The following is a 22,209-nucleotide window of genomic DNA, read 5'->3' as shown; positions in this document are numbered from 1 at the left end:
AATTAGGCAATGCTTTAAAAATTCTGGGGAAAAAAATATTTCCTCAAATTCTATACACAGCCCTAAAATATATTACAACAAATGATTGGGTAATTCAAGAAAGAAGACAATACAGAAGCCAGGAAGCAAAGGGAATTCCCAGAATGATAGAGAAGGGAAATCCCAGGCTGACATCTGGGCAGCAGCCCTAGTGATCAACAAGCCTAGACTTGAGTAAGACAATGGAGGGCTCAGGAGAAAGATCTCCAGGTAAAAAAGAAATAACAGATTATCTAATAGGTCTGACTTTGTGGAAAACTGTCTTGAGAGGTTACGGAGAGCGTGGGAAGAACTGGTTAGCAACGGACAAATAAAAAACTAAACAAACAGTAATATAAGCCAATTATTAAATCCAGAAAAAACTGTACAAGAAAGGAAAAATAATCACATTATACCTATAACTCAGCAGAGAATAATATTACATAGTCATAATAATATAAAACATTAAATACTGATTTAACAAAAAATTATGATTTAGCAACATGGGAGGATTGGCAAGAGGGTGGTGATGACTAAGATGTGCGGTTTCAGACTGTGACATCCTGATGTACCATAAAGGTTTCTCTGTGTTTTACTTATTTTGAATAAAAGTCACAGTGAAACGTAGCCTCAGTCTCCTGAGACATGGAATGAGTTAACTGTACAATAACTGCTTTCTTAGCTATGGCATAATTTGGGCCTATGGCAGATTATGGAAAACTCAGTTCCCTAACAGCAATGTGGAAAGATCACAAAAGTGAGAAATAGGCCTAACTTGCCACTTGACAGCCCTGAGATCTAAGGCAAATCATTTAAACTCTATAGTCTTAACATTAGCATCTATTAAAAGGAGATAATTATCCATGGTCATCTGACAGAATTGTTAAATGAAAGACACTACAGAAGAGAACACAGGCTGTGAAGTCAGTCAAGCCTGGGTTACAGTCTCACCCTTTCCATTTGCTAATTCAGCTTGTACAAATTAATTCTGTCTTTCCTCTCTAAGCAATGGCCATAACTGACAGCAAGAAATACATTTTACATTGTTCCTCGGTATGTGTTTGTGTGTAACTGAAAGAAAAGTTTCACAAAATAATACACCTAACATGAAAAGAATAGAAATGGAATAGGTGTATCCATTAAAAACAAAACAAAACAAACAAATTAATTCTGTCTTTCCTCCCTAAGCAATGGCCATAACTGACAGCAAGAGATACATTTTACATTGTTACTCGGTATGTGTTTGTGTATAACTGAAACAAAAGTTTCACAAAATAATACATCTAACATGAAAAGAACAGAAATGGAATAGGTGCATCCATTAAAAAACAAAACAAAACAAACAAAACATTCATGGTGGTCCACTAAACTGATTTCATGAACTGGTCATGACCTGTACTATGAAAAACATTTCCTAAATTACAGCTCCATCACTGTAAAACCCTTTCACCTGTAAGACATAAAATAGAACCTACTTCATACAAACAAAAGTTTCACAAAATAATACATCTAACATGAAAAGAATAGAAATGGAATAGGTGCATCCATTAAAAAAACAAAACAAAACAAACAAAACATTCATGGTGGTCCACTAAACTGATTTCATGAACTGGTCATGACCTGTACTATGAAAAACATTTCCTAAATTACAGCTCCATCACTGTAAAACCCTTTCACCTGTAAGACATAAAATAGAACCTACTTCATAGAATTATTCTATAAAACTCTTAGTACAATGCCTAACACTTAAAAATATTGCTTACCACGTGCAGGTGCTATTGTAAATGCTTTACCCATATTAACTGGTTTAATCCTAATAGCTCCTCTATGAGGTAAGTACCATCTTACCACTCATTCTTATTTTACAGATGAAGAAACTGAGGTACAGAGGTTAAATAAACTTGCCTATGGTCACACAGCTATCGTATGGCAGAGCTGGATTCAAACTCAGGAGCATGGCTCAGAAGACAGCTCTTACCTGCAAATGCTATACAGACTTTATAGTAGAAAATACAGGATTAAAGCAGGCAGGAGCTGTAAGGTCTAGCTAAAAGATGTCATCTATAGTAACCAAATGAGATTCAACTCAGCAAATACTTTCTGAATGCCCCCCATGAGCGAGATGTGATTCCACCTAGGTAGTCTCACCACCAAACAGGGAAGAAATAAGAGCCAAGGGGATGAGATCCACAGAAGAGGGAACAGTGATTTTTGCTTAGAAAAGGAATGACAGTTATATAGCTGCCAGGGAACAATTATTTCCTTTCCTCCTCACAAAAGCACTTTGAGGGACCCCCTAATCCTCTTTTACAGATCGGGATCCTGAGGCTCAGAGGTCAGAAATTTGCCCTACCCACCCTGGTCTCAGACCCAGGTCTCTGAATCTTTCTTAGGAGCCATTTCCACTTCAACCAGTGATTGACTTAAGGTGAGAAGTGGGCTGGGCTGAGGCCCTAAACAAACTGGCACCGAAACTTAACTGCTTCCCTGAACTCCTCTTTCTAACTCCACCCCTGCCACAGGCCTCCCACTCCACATCTAATTGTTATGGACATCCAGACTCATTCTCCCTCCCATGGTCTCCACAGAGCCCTTCCATTTCAAGACTAATCCTATTACTCAGCTTCTGTATCCTTTCATCTTCAGTCTCTTGCATCATCAATTAGCTCCCCTCCTTCTCTTGTACTTTCAACCTTCTTCTCTACCTTTAAACACGATTAAGCCTCCCCAAGCTAACCAGGATCCCATGCGAAGCAGGATATCCTCCAGAATTTTTCTTCTTTCCTCTTAACTCTATGTTAACCAGATATTCCTAAGAATTCCCTATATTTAGGTTTCATTACTTTGCTTGGGCAATTTTACTTATTTCAAAAAATTTCATGGCTAGAAAACACAAACAAAAATAATAAAAGGGTGAATAAACTCAAAGAGCAAAGGAAAGAACAGAAACCATTTCTAGTACCTGAAGGAGGGAAAGTTTCTGGAGTGGTTGCTGCAGTGCTGGAATTCCCCACCCAAGGTTCTGTTCTGGCATCTGTGAACTGGGTATCTGGAGGCCACGTTCCATTAGGTGAAAGTGTAGTGACTGCAGAATCGGTGCTTGCTGTTCTTGTGGTCCCATTGTCAGAGTCCGAAGAATTGACAGTGGCTACATGGGTGGGTCCCAGAGTTAGATTTGGGCTGAGTGTTGGTGCCTCGGAAGGAAAAGTTACTGAAGAAGTAGGATTTGAAGTTTTGGTCTCTTCTTTAACTAATTCTGCTGTCGATGCTTTAATAGACCTTGTAACGCCTACTGAAGGTGAAACTACAAACACCAAAAAATAAGGAAACATCACACAAAGAACTGATAACTCAAAAGTTATGAGGCACAAAGCAGCAAGCCCTAATAAACTCGCAAACACTTGGAGACCAAGCAAAGACCAGATATACACACACACGCACACATTTTTATTTAATGCTGGATCCTTCCTACCACTTCCACAGGACTAAGGGAGGAAGAAACTGGATTCTTTACTTAGTTCCTCAGAATCAATATATAGGAGTCTTAAATAGCAATGATTTTCTTTTTTTACATTTCAGGAATGAATATAAACTCTTTATTTATTTAAAGTAGTATGTGGTATATAGAACAATGCTGAGCATACAACTCAGATTTCGAAAGACATTTATTTTACCATCACTTTTAAGTAATACTTTAATAGTTTTTCTTTCTTTAATACCACCTAGGTCTTCAAATATGGGTCATTAAATGTGAAAGCAAAATTCTATTCCAAATACCAGACTTATCAAATGACAATTTACCTGTGGTAGCATTGTTGGCACTGACACGTATCAGACAACTGCCAAGCAGAACAAGAATGAACCAGGAATCCATGCTGACCTGGAAAACAGAAAACCATGTTAGATAAGGTCCTATCTTATCACAACTGTGTTCAAACTACTCAGCAAAGGACTATGTTAGGCAAAATCTTCCCAACTATTAAAATGTGCACACAGGACCAATGATATTTCGGGAGTCTGAAAGGCACATTTTTCCAGGAATCCAACTACTTAATTGAATCTTTATACAAATATAAAAAAGACTATTAATAAGAACATACTTTTTAGAGCAGTGATTCTCAACCTTGGCTGCACTTTAGAATCACCCAAAGAAGTTTGAAACATCCCCATGCCAGACTGCATCTCTGGGGGTGAGAGCTAGGTAGCAGTCCTTTTAAAAGCTCTCCAGGACATGGCTAAGTGCAGCTCCTCATTCTTCAGAATGAGAAGTATGGAGAAGGTAGGCTGACTGCATGAACGTACTGTCCTTCAAAGCAGATATTATACAGCTGTTGTCAACCTTTATTCCACCTCAAACCATATCAGAGGGCTGTGGCACATTCCCATCAGTGATCGTGGTTCACCCATCCATTCAGATTTTTGTGCCCTACACTGAGCTAGGTATTAGGGAAACAACTGGGAAGCAATATACTCGTAGGTCCCATCTTCATAGGACTCACAGCCTAAAGGTAATTCAGTATGGTAATGACTCTCCAAGAGAATCAAGACATACTTCTCCAAGGGGCACATAAGAATCTCTGAGGGAGGGTGAGGGAGATGCAGGTGGTTCATATACGTCCCAAGAGTTTGCCTCTGGTACAGGCAACCATGCCTAACAGGGAACTGGTTTCAGCAGGTGGCCTTCCTAAGGTGCAGCCATACAAGGTTTGACTACTTTCCCACTCTTCCAACCTGACCATAATCCAAAATTGGGAAAGCATACAATTCCCTCCATAAGGGTTAGGAAACAGATTGGAAGGCTGATTACTGTATATGCATACCTGTCTATTCTTGATAAATCAATAGGAAATGGTTTGGGGAAAAATTATGTATTTGAGGGGAGGGGGTTGGACCATCACCTCATTCCATATACCAAAATGAAATCCAGATGAGTTGAAGAATTAAATATTTAAAAACACATTTTAAAAGGGAATAAATATGTGAATAATGAATTCATGAAATAATGAATATGTGAGCTCAGGATGAGGAAAGATTTTCTAAACAAAAAGCCAATGTAAGATCACAAAGGAATAAATCACAAAGGTAAAAATGGAATATCTTACAATACAAAAAAATAAAAGCTACTAAATGTAAAAGAAGTCAACCATAAACAATGTTCACAGATAGGAAGACTCAATATTGTCAAGATGTCAGTTCTTCCCAACTTAGTCTATAGATTCAATGCAATCTCAATGGAAATCCTTTTGTGGATATCAACAAACTGTTCTAAAGTTTATATATAGAGGAAAAAGACTGAGAATAGCCAACTCAATATGGAAGAACAACAACAAAGTCAGAGGACTAACACCACTAGACTTCAAGACTTACTATAAAGCAATAATAATCAAGACTGTGTGGTATTGGTGAAAAAATAGACAAATAGATCAACAGAACAGAAGAGAGAAACCAGATATACACCCACATAAATATTGATTGATCTTTGACAAAGGAGTAAAGGCAATATAATGTAGCAAAGATAGTCTTTTCAACAACAAATGGTGCTGGAACAACTGGGCACACATGCAAAGAAATAAAATAACATCTAGACACAGACCGAATACTCTTCACAAAAATTAACTCAAAATGGATCATAGACCTAAATGTAAATGCAAAACCATAAAACTCCTAGAAGATAACAAAGGCGAAAATCTAAACGACCTTAGTTATGGCAATGACTTTCAAGATAAAACACCAAAGGCATGATCCATGAAAGGAATAATCAATAAGCTGGACTTCATTAAAATTAAAAACGTCTGCCCTGCAAAAGACAATGTCAAGAGAATGAGAAGACTAGGGAGAAAATGTTTGCAAAAGACACATCTGCTAAAGAACTGTTATCCAAAATAAACAAAGAACTCTTAAAACTTAACAATAAGAAAACTATCACCCAATTAAAAAATAGTCAAAAGAAGACATACAGATAGAAATAAGCATATGAAAAGATGTTCAGCAATATATGTCATTAAGGGGGCCGGCCCTGTGGCTTAGTGGTTAAGTGCGCACGCTCTGCTACTGGCGGCCTGGGTTCGGATCCCAGGCGCGCACTGACGCACCACTTGTCCGGCCATGCTGAGGCGGGGTCCCACATACAGCAACTAGAAGGATGTGCAACTATGACATACAACTATCTACTGGGGCCTTGGGGAGAAAAAGGGGGAAAAAAAGGAGGAGGATTGGCAATAGATGTTAGCTCAGGGCCGGGCCTCCTCAGCAAAAAAAGAGGAGTGGCATGGATGTTAGCTCAGGGCTGATCTTCCTCACACACACACACAAAAATATACACATATGTCATTAGAGAACTGGAAATTAAAACAATGAGATATCACTACACACCTATCAGAATAGCCAAAATGCAAAACACTTGACAACACCAAATCCTGGTGAGAATGTGGAGCAAGAGGAACTCTCATTCACTGCTGGTGGGAATGCAAAATGGCACAGCCACTTTGGTAGACAGTTTGGCGGTTTCTTATAAAACTAAACATACCCTTACCATATGACCCAGCAATTGTGCTCCCTGGTATTTACCCAAGAAAGTTAAAAACTTATGTCTACACAAAAAACCTGCACACAGATGTTTATAGCAGCTTTATTCATAACTGCCAAAACTTGGAAGCACCCAAGATGTCCTTCAGTAGGTGAAGGGATAAATAAACTGTAGCGCATCCAGACAAGGGAATATTATTCAACACTAAAAGGAAATGAGCTGTCAAGCCATGAAAAAACATGGAGGAACCTTAAATGCCTATTACTAAGTGAAAGAAAGCAATCTGAAAAAGCTACATAGTGTATAATTCCAGCTCTATGACATTCTTGAAAACGCAAGACTATGAAGATAGTAAAAAGATTAGTGATGAGGGAGGGAATGAATAGGTGGAGCACAGAGGATTTTAATGGCAGTGAAACTATTCTGTATGCTAATACAATGGTGGATACACATCATTATACATTTGTCCAAATCTATAGAATATACAAATTGTGGTGGTGGGCGGCGGGTGGCCAGAGAGTATTGGGAACTCCAAACTTTCTGCTCAATTTTGCTGTGAACCTTTGCTCTAAAAACAAGTCTATTTTTTTAAAAAAGGAAATGAACTGGGAAAATTGTCACAAGTAAGACAAAGGATTAAAACAAGAACTCACATCAATATGGAAAACATTAAGACTCTAATTTTGAAAAATCTGAAGAACCTAAACAGATAACTTATAGAAGAGAAAAATAAGCAGCTAAGAAAATACACAAAAGTGTTGACCATCCCCACTAATTAAAGGAATATAATGATGAGATAACATTTTTACTTTCCAAATCAGAAAAAATCAATCATATGAAACATTCAATGCTGGCAAGAGTCATATTGAAAAGGACTCAACTACTGGTGGGAATGTCAATTAGCCTATAATAACAAACTCCTTTCCAGAAAGGTTATCCAAGAATCTTAAGGACGTGAAGGCCTGGGGACTGCTGTCTGGACACGGGCTGGCATGTCAGCTCTGACGCACGCCTTTCGTTTGTGTTGGAGGCTGCCTCTTCAGAGGCCACTGTGCACAGGTGGCTGGAGGCAGTGGAGTCCATCATGCCAGTGGCGGTGTGCATATCCAGCCCTGGTACAGGCAGTTCCCCCAGCTGACCAGATCCTAAGTGATGCAGGCCAAGTTCTTCAGCGCAATCATGTGGTTCTGGATTCTCTGGTGCTTTTTTTTTTGTGTGTGTGAGGAGATCAGTCCTGTGCTAACATCTGCCAATCCTCCTTTTTTTTTGCTGAGGAAGACTGGCCCTGGGCTAACATCCGTGCCCATCTTCCTCCACTTTATATTGGACGCTGCCACAGCGTGGCCTGACAAGCGGTGCGTTGGTGCGTGCCCAGGATCCGAACTGGCAAACCCCGGGCCGCCGCAGTGGAGCGCGCACACTTAACCGCTTGCGCCACCGGGCCGGCCCCATCTCTGGTGCTTTTGACGTGACTCAGATGCTGTGCTGGGTCACTTTTCATATCCAGATCCTTCCCAGTGGACGGATGAAGAACTAGGCATCCTTCCTGATGATGAAGACTGAAAGTGTAGACTCAGCTCTTTACAAGAGCCAGGTGAGAATTTCAAGAAATTATGGACTTCATATTGTACATTCAAGTTGTAAATTAAAGTGTTTTGGTTAAAAATGAAAATAAAAAAAAGGACCCAAGTGTCCCTCGACTGATGATTGGATAAAGAAGATGTGGTGTATATATACTATGGAATACTACTCAGCCATAAAAAAAAGACAAAATTGTCCCATTTGCAACAACATGGATGGACCTGGAGGGTATTATGTTAAGTGAAATAAGCCAGAAAGAAAAAGACAAACACGGCATGATTTCACTTATATGTGGAAGATGAACCAACACACGGGCAGATAGAACTGTTTGGTGGTTACCAGGGGCTAGGGGGGTGGGGGATGGGCACAAGGGGGTGGAGGGATGCAATTATATGGTGACTGATAAACAATAATGTACAACAAAAATTTCACATAAAAAAATTAAAAAACTAAAAATAAAAATGAAAAAAAATATTATTTTCTGATGCATTTTCATGGTTATATTCTTATGTAAATGTAAAAACAATCCAAATCCCCAACAACAGTGAAAACAGGAAAAAGTTGAAATAATTATGTTGTTATTCAAGATGATTCATTGTTACTATTTAAAATGCTATATTCAAAGAATTTAAGAAAATGGAATAAGCCCTTCATTTTTTAAGCTAAAAAAAAAAGCAAGATCAAAACTGAATATAAAATATGGTCTCAACTAAATTTATATATGCATAAGAATGTATATGCTTGAAAGTAAGACTGGAAGGGAAAATCTGTAAACATTTTGGCATATAGCACTTTACGATTTTTATTTTCTTCTTTACATTGTACTTTATTGCCAAAATTTTTCAAATAAAGAGCATGATCTTTTTATAAGTAAAAGTAAGTTAAAAAGAAAATAGATTTCAAAACAGAGCATGAATATAAGAAGCAAAACTAAAAGACGGAAAGTACAGAAGAAAGGTGTGCCTCAAATGAAAGCATGCAAGGGAAAGAACAAATGCATAGGGGATGGCAAGTTGGAGAGGATTTGCATGTGTACACTAGTGAGAGACACGTCAGAATTTAAGAAGATCCAAGTCACTAACAGGTATATTCATAGACCACAACCAGGAAAACCATACTGAAGGCCTCACTCTTCCCAGAGGATATAAAGACCCTCAGGCCAATTCCCATAACTTCCCGACCCCCTGACTAAACTGAAACCACACCTATGCTCACTTCCCCTCTCCAGTCTCCAAGTCTTCTACTTCAAACATCCCAGAGCTGCACGTCAGGAAGTAGAGTTGAGGTTTCTTCACTCAAGGATGCCATATGCAAACCATTCTTCCTGGAGCCTGCTCTAACAGTCCCTGTTCTTAAGAGCTTTTTTGCCTACTAATTTCCTGGCACTCCTTGTCACTGGACATTGGAATGTGGTTGCCAGTTTTCTTCCCATCCCCAAGTCCTGATATTCTCCCGGAAGACTGTTCAACATCCTCACAGGCACCACAGTTCACATCTGGGCCAGCCTCTGAGCTCCTTGACTTCCTCAACTCCAAGGATCTTATACCTCTACTCCACTGGAGCACCCATGACAATGGCTGCACTCTAGATTCTGTTATCACCAGGAAAAGCCCTCATACTGAATCTTACCTTCCCTCTCTCCAACCACACTCCCTACCCTTGCAGTTCTCTCTCTATTTTGTCTACTACATCTGTTCTCTGACCTCATCCAGGCTTTTGGTCCCTGGAACTCCTCTCTAATTTTCTTTCCAGTATCTCTGTCCTGTCTTTATTTCCTTCTCTACCTAACGAAGGAAACTTTATGTCAGTTCAGTGACTCCCTTGCTGATATCCTAAACTCCTTTGCTAACTGTTCTTCTATCAAACGTACATGAGAAAAAAACAAAACACCCAATCCTGAACTAATCTGTCAGCCGACACTTGGATTGCCAAATGCTGCATAAGAAAATCAAACAACTCATAAGGCTGATATCACTATTTCTGCCTCAATGGAACTCTGAACACTTTCTGCAATCCTTCTATATTTCCCTACTCAGCTCTCTCTCCAATTCTCCATAGCAGTGATTTCAAAGAACCTCCTCTCCTCTCCAAACATCTCCTCCCACCCTTGGCTGTTGGTCTTGCCTTCACTTCAGAGAAAACAGAAGTGGTTAGAATGGGACATCCTTAACTCTCAGTCACCATATCTGTAAATTTCCTCCTTCTCTGCAATTCCTCCCAAGAACCTCAGTCCCTTAGGAACTTTGCCCTGTAGATCCTCTAATAACCATCTCCTAGCTTTAACTCCTCCCTCTCATACCAGCATTTACACCCAAGAATTTTCCAAAGAAAAGAAGAACTCCTCTGAATCTACATCAGTCCTCCAGCTAGCATTCTCTCTACTCCACTTTGCAGCCAAATTTCTAGAAAGAGCTGTCTCCATGGCAATCGGGCTTCTTTTTCCACCATTTTACTAAAACAACTACCTCTATAATTTTAAAGAATGAGCTCTTTAAAAATATTTCCAACTCGGGGGCTGGCCTGGTGGGGTAGCGGTTAACTTCAAGCGTTCCGCTTTGGAGGCCCGGGGTTTACTGGTTCGGATACTGGGCACGGACTTACTGGCCGCTCATTGGACCATGCTGGGACGGCATCTCATGTAGAGGAGATGCAGTTCTACAACTGTGGTACACAACTGTGTGCTGGGGCTTTGGGGAAAAAAAAGAAAAAACAGGAAGACTGGCAATAGATGTTAGCACAGGGCCAATCTCCCTCAAAAAAAAAAAATTCCAATTCATTTACAGAGGTCTAATTTCCCTAATATATAAAAGAATCCGGAGCAGGTTAATAAAAAGAGGACCAACAATCCAAAAGAAAAACTGGCAAACGATATGAAACAGACAACTCACAGAAAACCTCTTAAATATATTAAACATATATTCTCTTAAATATATGAAAAGATGCTCAACCTCACTCATGGTCAGAGAAAGCAAAATTAAAGCTACACTGCAATATCATTTTTCACCTATCAGATAAGCGAATATAAAAAAATTTAACAACACCGCATTGGCAAGGGTTTGAGTAAATAGGTACTCTCCTACAATCTGTAAATATTTATCAGAATTACAAAAGCGCAAACCCTTTGACACCATTCTACTTGAGAACTTCATAGATATATCCATGCTTTTTTTTTTTTTTGTGAGGAAGATCAGCCCTGAGCTAACAACTATACTAATCCTCCTCTTTTTGCTGAGGAAGACCAGCTCTCAGCTAACATCTATTGCCAATCCTGCTCCTTTTTTTTCCCCCAAAGCCCCAGTAGATAGTTGTATGTCATAGTTGCACATCCTTCTAGTTGCTGTATGTGGGACGCGGCCTCAGCATGGCCGGAGAAGCGGTGCATTGGCGCGCGCCCGGGATCCGAACCCCTGGCCGCCAGTACCGGAGCGTGCGCACTTAACCGCTAAGCCATGGGGCCAGCCCTATATCCATACTTTTAAAGTGACCTAGGTACCAGGTAATTCAATGCAGCACTGATTGCAATAAAAAAAAGATTGGAGGGGCTGGCCCCAGGGCATAGCGGTTAAATTTGCGCACTCAGCTTAGGCGGCCAAGGGTTCACAGGTTCCCATCCTGGGTGCGGACCTATGCACCGCTTATCGAGCCATGCTGTGGTGGTGTGCCATATAGAAAACAGAGAAAGACTGGCAACGGATGTTAGCTCACGGCCAATCTCCCTCACCAAAAAAAAAAAAAAAGTTGGAAATAAATGTTTATCAATGGGAGAAGATACCATGATTAAATAAATTATGGCATATTCATAAAATGGAATACTATGCAACTGTTAAACAGAGTGAGGAGGCTGTTTGGAGATCATTTACTTTTAGTCCACAAGACACCTTTTGATTGTGAACCATTTAAAAAATAACTTTTACAAAAAATTAAATTAAAATGCACAGGATGAAAAGCCCACTGGTAGGTATTTCTTTCTTCACCTCTACTCCCCTTTTCTCTCCCCCTCACCTCACTCACACTCACACACACACACGCAACCTCTTTGTTGTTAAATCCCTCAACCAACCTCTGTCACGTCTGATTTATTGACACCCCATTTTCTCCCAAATTCATCTCCTCCTCCTATCTTTCTCTGAATTGAGGATTTTAAAAGCTGGTTCTACGATGAAGGTCTAGCCTTGATACGGATGAATAGTTAAGTGGTTTGAATCTGAAGGAAATATGCACTATCAAATGTCAGAAGGAGACCAGTCCTGCCAGCTGTGGTCTGCATCATGTCAGAAATCCTGTGCACACATTCTAATAGTGGGAATTTCTGCCTCGTCACAAAATGATTTTTAGCATGAGCCACTATTTGTGACACTTTTATTTTAAAAATAAGTTTGTCTGACAGCTTCTTATAAAACTAAATATACACCTACCATATGATCCAGTAATTCCATTCCTATATATTTTAAAAACATATGTCCACAAAAAGACTAGTACAAGAATGTTCATAATAACAAAAAACTGAAAACAACCCAGGTAACCATCAATAAGAGAATATAATTATTTTTTCACAATGCAATATTACTTAGCAATAAAAAGGAAAGAATTACTGACACACACAACATGGATGAATCTAAAAAACATCATGCTGAGTGAAAAAAGCTGTACACAAAAGAGTATATAACAAAAATGTCATAAAAACTGAAATAAAAAGAGTATATAACATATGATTCCATATATATGAAGTTCTAGAACAAGCAAGACTAATCCATAGTGGAAAAAAATCAGAATAATGGTTGCCTGGGAAAGAGATGGAGGATTTACTGGAAAGGAACATAAGGGTACTTCCTGGATAATAGTAATATTCTGTATCTTGACAGGGAATTGGGTTGCATGATTGATGTATGCGTTTTTCAGAACTCACTGAATGATTACTTAAGATTTGCACATTTCACCGTACATAAATTTTACCTCTAAAAAAGATGCCACCCATAAAGAAACATTGTCAATGATGTGCATATTTAAGTATTTGGGAAGAAGTGTACTGATATACGCAATTTGCTTTGAAATACATTAAAAAGAATATGAATTGATAGATGAGTAAAGAGTTGGACACATGGACAGATACGTGATAAAACAAGTATAGCAAAATGTTAACTGTAGAATCTAGGTGGTAAGTAGAAACTTTTCTCAACTCAACTTTTCTCTATATTTGAAAATTTTTATAATAAAAGGCTGATAAAATAATCAGTTCAGGGAGAATTGGCATTTTTATGGTATTAAATTTTATAATCCTGGGATACAGTATTTTCTCCATTTATTTAATTTTTTATGTTTCTCAAAGTGTTATTATATTTTTTGTCCTACTTATTTCTTCCTGCATTTCTTCCTGATTATTTTATATGATGTTACCATTGTGAATGGAATCTTTATTTTTTTTAATTTCAGCTTTATTGAGGTATAAGTGACATATAAAATTGTAAGATATTTAAAGTGTACATTGTGGTGATTTGATATACATATATTGTGAAAGGATTCCCCCCATCTAGTTAATTAACATTCATCACCTTACATATTTACCTTTTTTTTTTTTTTTGGCTAAGAACATTTAAGTTCTACTCTTAGCAAATTTCAATTATACAATACAGTGGTATCAACTGCAGTCACCATGTTTTACATTAGATCCTCAGATCTTTTCATCTTTTACCTGAAATGAATGGAATCTTTTTTTTTTTTTTTTTTTTTTTGTGAGGAGATCAGCCCTGAGCTAACATCCGCCAATCCTCCTCTTTTTTTTGCTGAGGAAGACGGCCCTGGGCTAACATCGGTGCCCATCTTCCTCCACTTTATATGGGACACTGCCACAGCATGGCTTACCAAGCAGTGCGTCGGTGCGCGCCCGGGATCCGAACCAGCGAACCCAGGGCCGCCGCAGCGGAGCGCGCGCACTTAACCGCTTGCGCCACCGGGCCGGCCCCTGAATGGAATCTTTTAACGTTATTTATTAAAAGGTTTCTTTTGTTACATAGGAAAGACACTAGTCCTCCTCCCCCTTACTGAAATTATAAACTACTTAAAAAAAAAAAGTAAAGCATGCTCATAACAAGAAATACAAACAGAACAGAGGGATATAAAGCAAAATGTAAGTCTCATTCATCTCCTGCCAGTCCCATTTTCCAAAAGCGATCACTAAACATTTTCTTCTATATCTTTTAGATTTCCTATACTATACCAACATACATCTACCTACACATTAAAAAATTATATATATATGTATAAATAGGACCGTATTACACATACTCTCTATGGTTTGCATTTTTACTTAAATAATAAATCCTGGACATTTTCCACATCAATACATCTAGCTACCTGTCTTTCCAATGGCTGGCTGCATAGTGTTTCGTCATATGGATGTATCACAATTATTTTAACTAGTCTTTCTGTTTGCTTTTATTAGGTAAGAGTTAATTATATATAATTTCCTCCCGTATCCTATACATTATCTTTGATTAGGCAACAGAGGCTTGAGTAAAGATAGAATTATATATTCCAGGAAAGTCAAAGTCATGAAAGAAACTCAAGTTTATACATTGTTCATTTTTCAAAAAGCACTTGTGAATCATAAATCTTTAGTTAACTGTGAATACAGAATAACTGAGCAGGGAGGCTTTGGGAGATGAGTCATGAAGTCTGGGCAATTCCCTAATTTACTGGACACTAGCACACACATTGTATTCTCTCTCCTACTCCCCACACCCAGACAAAGGGCCAATATACAGTCCAATATACAGTCCTTATTTCACTACAAAAACATTTGTTACTTAAAAAAACATTGTTTCCACTGCACATACATTAGGGTGCTCAGTCAGGAAGGTTTAACATTCAAATAACGGATGAAAACCAAAAGCCATTAGCAATACTTAAAAGCCCTAGAATAAACGACAAAGGAAGTTCTGAAAAAGAATAGCTGTTGTTTTCCTTACATTTAAATATCTAAAAACATTTCCTAAATGTTCTCAAAATTCAAATTCAGCATAATAGATCTGAGACATTCTCCAGGGATACATGTGGAGGCTCTGAATTCTGCCTCCACAGAATCTCCACAGTGGGGATGTGGATGGTAGGCAGTGCCCACTGGCTATTAAATCACTCACACTTGCCCTCCCATCTCAAAGCCCAGTCTTCACTGAGCACTTTGTATGCCTCCTCTCACTAATCTTCCCCAACTCTATGATGCTGATATTGGTGTTATTACAACTTTCCCACGTTGTGTACCCTGGTGTGAGGAGAGAGGAGGTCTCTCTTAAACTGTAGAAACCTTGAATGTTAAATTCATAAACAATCAATTATACATGCTTACACACATTTAGGGGTAAACTATCTGAAATATATATCCTGCACCCGAGATGAAAGAACCATTCACAGGTATACTGAGTATCTACTAGAGAAAGACTCCTTTGGCTTCTGGCCAAAGAGAAACACTCCTTACCTAGACATACACTCCCTGTCAATGGACCTTGAAGTACTGAAAGACATACCATCCTCATCACCTAAGAGTAAGGAGAGGAAGACGAAAGAAAATTGGGTGCTAGTACTAAAAAGAACATGCCCATTCCTCAGCTAGGTGTGAACAAGTGACTAAATCCAGGTCAAGGAAATATAAGCTAAAGTGCATTATGAAATCTCTAGAAAGGTGGTTTAAAAGGGAGGGAGGGAGGGGCTGGCCTGGTGGCACAAGCGGTTAAGTGCGCGCGCTCCGCTTTGGTGGCCCGGGGTTCGCGGTTTGGATCCCGGGCGCGCACCAACACACTTCCTGGGCAAGCCATGTTGTGGCATTGTCCCATATAAAGTAGAGGAAGATGGGCATGGATGTTAGCCCAGGGCCAGTCTTCCTCAGCAAACAAAGAGGAGGATTGGCAGATGCTAGCTCAGGGCCAATCTTCCTCACAAAAAAATAAATAAATAAAAATAAAATTAAAAAAAAGGGAGTGAGTGAGTTTTTTCCCTGTCCTCTCTCTTGTAATCTGGAATTTAGATGTGATGATTAGAGTCCCAGCAGCCATTATGGACCCTGAAATGACTTTGGGGATAGCAGAATAGAGAGCTAGAAAGAGACTGAGTTCTCTGATGACACTCTTGAACTGCCATACCAGCCCCGCTTACTTTCAGGTGTTGTATATACAAGAAAGGAAGAAACCTACTTTATTTTCTGATATATGCACCCAACTCCAATCCTGATACAGCTAGTTATCAGGAATAAGAAGACCAACTCCTAATGTTATGACTTATGATGGAATGGAAATGATGAGGGTGCTCTGGAATGCATTTTTCTCAGCCCTCTAGTTAGTAAGTACAATGCTGCATACATTTGCTAAAGAAAAACTGTTACGAGGAATCTGTATTATGAAATCCCCACTAGCAAAAGAGAAGCTCAGCCAATCTGCACATTCCCCAGAGTTTAGACTTTGGCTGTGATAGCTTCCATTAAGAGTCCATCTATTCAAAATTAAGCATCCAATATGCAATACATTAGTACTGAGATAAAATATTCAAGTGTCAGGTACATATTATCTCAATATTCAGCACTTTAGCTCAGTTAAATCTCACAGCAACTCTACAAGTTAGATACTCTTCCTACTCCCATTTTGCAGGTAAAGAAACTGAAAGGGGCCGGCCCCCTGGCATAGCGGTTAAGTGCACGCGCTCCACTGCTGGCGGCCCGGGGTTCAGATCCCAGGCGCACACCGACGCACCGCTTGTCAGGCCGTGTTGTGGCAGTGTCCCATATAAGTGGAGGAAGATGGGCACAGATGTTAGCCCAGGGCCAGTCTTCCTCAGCAAAAAAAAGAGGAGGACTGGCATGGATGTTAGCTCAGGGCTGATCTTCCTCACAAAAAAAAAAAGAAAAGAAAGAAAGAAAGAAACAGAGATGGTCACAGCTGGTAAGTTGTGGAAGTAGAATTCAAATCCAGGACTATCTGACTTTTCTTCATGTGTCTTATCACCATTTGATCCTTCAAAAGTTTAAAGACTAATGAAGAAACAGATAAATCTTCCTAACACCAACTAAAACTAATTGATAATTATTTCCATTTTACAGATTTCTAAACAAACGGGCAGTGATTTTTTTTAAATGTGCTCTGTTAATCAACCACTGATTTTCAGATATTCAATATATATGACAGTTCAAGTACTAGTCTTGATTTTAAGTAAACTCACCTCTCGCAGAGATGAAGCTCTCTGAGGGAAAGATATGTATTCAACTCTCAGCCTTACTGAGGATGTCTCCCAGGTGTGGGATAAACAAAGAAGTGGAAGCTAGGAGTGTGAAGCTCTGCCCTGGGCCTTCTCCTAAAACTGTTCAGGTTCTCTGATTTGAAGAAAAGGCACCTAGAAGGAGGGTTCAGTTCCTTCAGCTAATTGTTCCCTCAATCAACATTATATTATTTATTATTAAGAACAAAAACTATTTTTACAACTACAATCCTTGGTTGCCTGCTATGTGTAGGCACTTGTACTAGGCATTCTATGTACTTGAACCCATTTAATCCTCACAACCACCTTATGAGTTAGATATTCTTTTTCCATTCTACAGGTGAAGAATCTAAAGATCACAGAGGAATTTGCTCAAGGCCACATACCTAATAAGTGGCTACTAGGATTCACACTCAGGGCTTTTAAAACTCCAAAGCTCATGTTCTTCCCTTCACGATTCCCTGGATATTGGGAACCCAGACAGACGAGATACGGACATTGTCATCAAGTAGTTCACTAACCAGTAGTGAGGTACAAATAAACTATTTATTCAAACTCTGAATTATCACCTGCCATACATAATATTAGTCAGTTAACACTAAGGTAAGGTGGTGAAATTGCAAACCAAAGAAGGAATTTTCAAGGGAGGTAATGCTTGAGCTGAACTTGGGAGTAATAAAGAGTAGTTAGCCAAGAGAAAGGTCAGAACAGTCTTTCAAGCACAGAGAAACTGGCAGTTTGAAACAGTCTATCTGGTTCCAGGAATGGCAAAGAGCTGGGTAAGGGCATTGAGCAGGACCTCAATAAATACCTGTTCAATAAATGTGAAAATGGCAGACTTGAAAGATTGGGGTCTGTGAGGCTATGTGGAGGAAATGCAGGAGATGAGGCTAGAGGAAGTAGATCATCAAGGAGCCTGCAGGCCGCAATAAAAAGTTTTGAATTTCCACTGAACACACTGAAGAACTACCAAAGGCTTTAGCACAGGGAGGTTGACCAGAACAATTTGGATTTTAGAAAAAATGATTGACAGCAGGGTGGAAGATCAACTGGTGAGGTTGAAGTTAGCTGGGCTGCTGACTGAAGCCTTCAGAAGTAATCTAGCCAATAAACCAGAAGGACTTCAGAGCAGGGCAGGAATATCTAGAGGAGAATGTTAAGAGAATTTACGGAGTAGAATGGAAGACTTAACAATGAGATGCCAGAGGTAAGGAAGGCCCAGGTGTCTGACGTAGGTTAATCCCAATGCAATATAAGCAGGAGGATGACTGCTTTGGGAAAAACCATGGAGAAGGTGATAAGCTTAGTTCTAAACATGGAGAATGTGCAGGACTACAGTACATGTAGTACCTACACAGGGCAGAGGTGGAGGGTGGGAGAAGGGGCAGAATGGCAGACAGGCAATGACAGAGCAGCTGCCATGGAGTCAGGCAGTAAGCCAAAGAAGGGAAGAAGACAGCTGTAAGAGTGACAAAAGCAGCAATGAGCAAGCCAGGCAGGAGACATCTGACAAGCACCGGAGGCAGAAGCAGGTGGGTGTTGATGAGTAGAAAACTGATACACGCCACCAAGGGAGGGTGGAGTAGGAACAGCACACTGAATACTTGCCAGTGAGAGAAAAGAGCATGAAAAACTGCTGAAGGGCTTCTGAAGAAGTATTAGAACGCCAGAAATCAACTTTCATTATAAGTCTTCTCTTGAGAAAGGCAATGTGATAGAGAGGGCAGAAACAGAGGGAAGAGGACCCCCTAAAATTAGCAGGAGTCTGAGGCCCGGAAGAGCAGCTCGCTTCCACAGATGAAATTATATAGAGAATCAAACAAGACCACTAAGGCTACGAAACAGATTGTTAATTCCACTGTCTTAAGTTTTACTTAAGGCAAGATTCACTTTGTGGCCTTGGAGACAGATGAGCGTGGAAGCAAGGAAGTCAATTAGATTACTTCAATAAACAAACATACAAAATAATTTGGTATAAATTTATACTGCAGATTAATTAAGGCAAAGAACAATATGGAAAAGTATTTATTCTGCTTAACGTGCACCTTGGAATAAACTACTGGATATATGAAACAAAAGTATAGTACGGGCTATATGTGTTTTAAAAAACAGACAACTCTGAAAAAGAAGAATAAAATGTGAGCAATCAACCCAGTGTTAAGGCTAGCAAAGGGTTAAACATACAGATCTACAGAATAAAACAGAACCAGAAAGACCAGAAATACACTCAAATAATTTTTGACAAAGGTGCAAAAGCAATTCAATGGAGGAAAGAGCCTTTTCAACAAATGGTGCTGAGAAAACTGGATATCCACAGTCAAAGAATGAAGCTGGACTCCTACCTTACACCATATACAAAAAGTAACTCAAAATGGATCAAAGACCTAAACATAAGAGCTAACACTATAAAATTCTTAGAAGAAAATATAGGCGAAAAGCTTCACAACATCAAATTTGGTAACGATCTTTTAAATATGACACCAAAAACACTGGCAACAAAATTAAAAAGTAGATAAGCTAAACTTCATCAAAATTCAAAACTTGTGTGTACCAAAAGACACTATCAACAGAATGAAAAGGAAACTCATGGATGGGAGAAAATATGTTCAAATCATCTATCTGATAAGGAACTGAAAACCAGAATATACAAAAGAACTCCTATAACTCAACAACCAAAAAAACAACCTGATTAAAAAACGGGCAAAGGACTTGAATAGACATTTACTCAAAGAAGATACACAAATGCCAATAAACACAAGAAAAGATGCTCAACACATCACTAACTGTTACAGAAATGCAAATCAAAATCATACTGAGACACCACTTCATACCCATTAGGATGGCTATTATTAAAAAAAAAAAAAGAAAATAACAAGTGTTGGTGTGGATGTGGAGAAACCAGAACCCTTGCACACTGCTGATGTAAATGTAAAATGGTGCATTCACTGTGGAAAAGAGCATGGTGATTCCTCAAAAAATTAAACACAGAATTATCACATAATACAACAATTCTACTTCTGGGTATATACTCAAAAGAACTGAAAGCAGGGATTCAAACAGATATTTATACAACAATGTTCACAGCAGCATTATTCACAATAGCCAAAACTGGCAACAACCCAAGTGTCCAGTGACGAATGAATGGATAAACAAAATGTGGTATATATATACCATGGAGTATTCTTAGCCTTAAACAGAAAATTGTGATACATACTATTACATGGATAACCCTTGAAGACATCATACAGGTGAAATAAGCCAGTCACAAAAGGACAAACATTGTATGATTTCATTTATATCAAGTACACAAGGCAGTCAAATTTATAGAGAAAGAAGTAGAAAAGTGGTTGCCAGGGGGTGGGGGAGGGGAGAAGGGGAAGTTATTGTTTAATGGGAACAGAGTTGCAGTTGGGGAAGATGAAAAGTTTTGGAGGTGGATAGTGGTTATGGTTACCGAACAACATGAATAAACTTAATGCCATAGAACTATACACTTAAAAATGGTTAAAATGGTAAATTTTATGTTATGTATATATTTAGCCACAACTTTTTAAAATGACAAGCCACAGACTGGAGAAAATCTTGCAAAGCATTTATCTGATAAAGGACCAGTATCCAGATAAATAAAAAACTCTTAACACTCAACAATAAGAAAACAAGCAACCCAATAAAATAATGGGCAAAAGATTTAAACAGACATTTTCACCAAAGAAGATATATATAAAGCAAATAAGCACACAAAAGAGGCTGCAAATCATTAATCATTAGAGAAATACAAAGTAAAACACAAGATACCACTATGTGCCCACTAAAGTGGCTAAAATTAAAAGAGCGACAATACCAAGTGTTGTAAAGGATATGGAGAAGTCAGAACCTTCACTCATTCTGGTGGGAATGTAAAATGGTATAACCATTTTGGAAAATCGTTTGGCAGTTTCTTAAAAAATTAAACATATACCTACCATACAATCCAGCCATTCTACTCTTGGGTATTCATCCAAGAGAACAGGAAATGCCCATGCAAAAACTTGTGCATTAATGTTCCTACAAGCTTTATTTGTAATAGCCCAAAACTGGAAACAACCCAAATGTCCATCAACAGATGAATGGATAAACAAATTTTGGTATATACATATAATGGAATACTACTCATCAATAAGAATGAATGATCTGTTGATACACACAACAGCATGGATGAATCTCAAAATAATTATGCTGAGTAAAAAAAGCAAGACAAAAGAGACTATATATTTATTTTAAAATGTAGGTTTTATTGTTATTCAGGTATGGTGAGACCAACAAATCAGATGACTGTCATTGAAAAGACAGTTTGTTTCTCACAGCTCCCAAAAGAAGATACATCATGCCATACAGGGGCACATGGGGAAGCACCAGGGTTAGTCAGGAGGCAGAGAGAGGTTTCTGCAGGCAGGAATGGGCTATGGCAGAGTAAACAGGTATAGGATTAGTGAACTTGAATAATATCAGCAGGATCTGGGGCTGAGAGGCTGCCCCTAATTGCCTAGTACTTGGTCCTGGGGTGAAATGATTAGGTGGATAGTATCCCAGAGTGAGAGAGCCCAAAAAAAAGAGGTGGTTGGGGTATGGGCTCTGGATTGGTTAGTTTGCATACGCAAAGTGTCCTAGCAGGTGAGTTGTTTACTATGTCTAGAAATTGGCTAAGCCTGAGATGAGCAGTCTCTCTAGGGTCAGCAAGGACCCAGATGTCAAGGCATCAGAAACACATGGTTAATACAATAATGCATGATATTTCACTTATATAAAACCCTAAAAAATACAAACTAATCTACAGTGACAGAAAATAGTTCAGGTGGTTGCTTGGGGAC

At 38.9% G+C, this 22,209-nt stretch overlaps 1 protein-coding gene across 7 annotated transcripts in view; it reads right to left on the bottom strand.

Annotated features, from left to right (window-relative positions):
• Nucleotides 1-22,209, bottom strand: part of PTPRA (protein tyrosine phosphatase receptor type A) — a 170,120-nt gene that overhangs the window by 68,668 nt on the left and 79,243 nt on the right. For 6 of the 7 annotated variants that reach the window (XM_058563083.1, XM_058563080.1, XM_058563082.1 and 3 more), the window contains 2 exons: nt 3,820-3,898; nt 2,981-3,322 (listed from right to left, as the gene is read on the bottom strand). In XM_058563083.1, the coding sequence (XP_058419066.1) occupies nt 2,981-3,322; nt 3,820-3,892 (415 nt within the window). In that variant the 5' untranslated portion in view covers nt 3,893-3,898. Of the gene's footprint in view, nt 1-2,980; nt 3,323-3,819; nt 3,899-22,209 lie in introns of those variants that run through there. The other variant, XM_058563087.1, reaches the window with a different exon arrangement.

The sequence above is a fragment of the Diceros bicornis genome, chromosome 19 (assembly GCF_020826845.1).
Source record: "Diceros bicornis minor isolate mBicDic1 chromosome 19, mDicBic1.mat.cur, whole genome shotgun sequence".
Classification (NCBI taxonomy): domain Eukaryota; kingdom Metazoa; phylum Chordata; class Mammalia; order Perissodactyla; family Rhinocerotidae; genus Diceros; species Diceros bicornis.
This window is presented reverse-complemented; position numbering and strand designations above follow the sequence as displayed.